Below are 1,705 nucleotides of genomic sequence, written 5' to 3' on the forward strand. Positions count from 1 at the left end.
GGGAAAAGAAAAGGGGCGGAGGAGTAAAAGGGGAAATAATAGAGGCGGGGAAGAAGGGAGAGAAGACATAGTGGTGTAGCGAAAGAGGAAGAAGGGGAAAAAGAGAAATAATGAGAAGGAAGAGTGGCGGAAGAGAAAAAGGGGAGAGAGGAGACACGGGGCGGAGTTGCGGCGCGAAAGAGCAAGAAGAGGAGGGACGAGAAGCGGAGGGAGGGGGAAGTAGAGGAAAAGAGGAGGAGCGGTAAAATGAGAAGGAAGGGGAAGCGAAAGTGGCACCGATAAAGAAGGAATAAAAAAGGAGAAACAACGAAAGGGGCGAGCGGCGCGAGAAAGTAAGGAAGGAAAAAAGGAGAAAGAATGAGAAGGTGAAGTGTCAGAAACGAAGGGAGATAGGGAGGAAAAAGAAAAAAAAAAGCGAAAGTGACAATCAAAGAAGGAAAGAGAAGGAGACTAAATAGAAGCGCAAGAGGAAGGAGGAATGAGAGGAGAAAAATGAGGGAGGGGAAACGACAGAAAAGAAATAGGGAGGGACAGAAAACCAGGAACAAGGGGAAATGGCTGAGAAGCAGAGGGATGAGAACGGAGGAGGAAGAGCAAACAAACATGAAAAAAGGGTCTTGAAATACGGGGGAGAGGAAGGAGGAAGAGGGGAAGAGAGGACGAGAATAAAGGGGTAGTAGGGGAACGAAAGTGGGAGTAGATAAGAAGGGGGAAGATGAGATGGAGATGAAAAAGGGTCGAGGAACACAGGGGCAGCGAGACAGGAAGGAGGGGAAGGAGAGCGGGTAAAAAGTAGAAAGATAAGTTTTCCCATATTAATATTTCTCTTTTTCCATGCTTCTAGATTTGAGTGATTATTACACATTTGAATAAATATATGTATAATGATTCATAGTCCTACCTTGATCCACATGCCAGAGAAGACACAAGAAGAAGACGAATTTCTTGTCCATGTTTCTCGAAGACATCATGTTTTGCTTCTCTTTCTTGTCTCATGCATTCCTCTCTCTCTTCTTAATCTTCGCCCTTGCTTTACGGCCAGTCACGTCTCAAGAACCAAAGTGTCGTGTTGAAAAGTTGCAAACGGTGATGGGAATAACATTAAGCCAAGTTGCAAGAGCGTGGATTTTTTTCTTCGTTATCTAGCACCAGATGTGATGTTTCTTTTTTTTTTGTACTTATTGTTTAAACTCACTTTTGTCAAGAGCAGTCACTCTCCAGGCAGAAAGATGTATGTGCTTGCAATGGAGGAATGCGGGTGAACAGATACACGCACGCACGCTGTCACTTGCAACGCCAGCCAGTCTCTCAACGGCGGCTAGCTTGCGTCGCCCTGTGAAATGCCGGCATGAAGACGCAGTCTGTGGCCGCCGCCGCTGCACGCACGCTCTCTGGGAGTCTGGTCGCCGCACGAACAACACGCACACGCATGGTGTCTCCGCTCGCGTGTTCGATGTCACTCGTCACTCATCTCGCAAACGCTGAATCACGCCCTCGGGCGATGCGCGCTCACGGCGTGGCTGCGTGGGCGTTCGCTCTGTCCACTGCGCCGAGAGTGCGCTGAGCTGGCGGCAGTGCGGGAGGCGGCGCGGCGTTGGGTCCTCGAGCCCGACCGCGCGGCGTGCACCAAGGAGGGCAACTGGCATGTGGCACTGAGATGCTCGAGGTGGCACCGTGGGAGCCAGGAGAGCCAGTGCCACTGCTG

At 50.3% G+C, this 1,705-nt stretch overlaps 1 protein-coding gene across 1 annotated transcript in view; it reads right to left on the bottom strand.

The window, feature by feature from the left end:
• LOC119587843 (nephrin-like) overlaps window positions 1–1,699 on the bottom strand; it is a gene marked incomplete at its 3' end in the record, with an annotated part of 35,820 nt that extends 34,121 nt beyond the window's left edge. The window contains 1 exon segment of the mRNA XM_037936548.1: window positions 902–1,699. Coding sequence (XP_037792476.1) covers window positions 902–971 — 70 coding nt within the window.
• Between the last annotated feature and the right edge of the window lie 6 nt (window positions 1,700–1,705).

This window comes from Penaeus monodon, chromosome 23 (assembly GCF_015228065.2).
Source record: "Penaeus monodon isolate SGIC_2016 chromosome 23, NSTDA_Pmon_1, whole genome shotgun sequence".
NCBI classification, from domain to species: Eukaryota; Metazoa; Arthropoda; class Malacostraca; order Decapoda; family Penaeidae; genus Penaeus; species Penaeus monodon.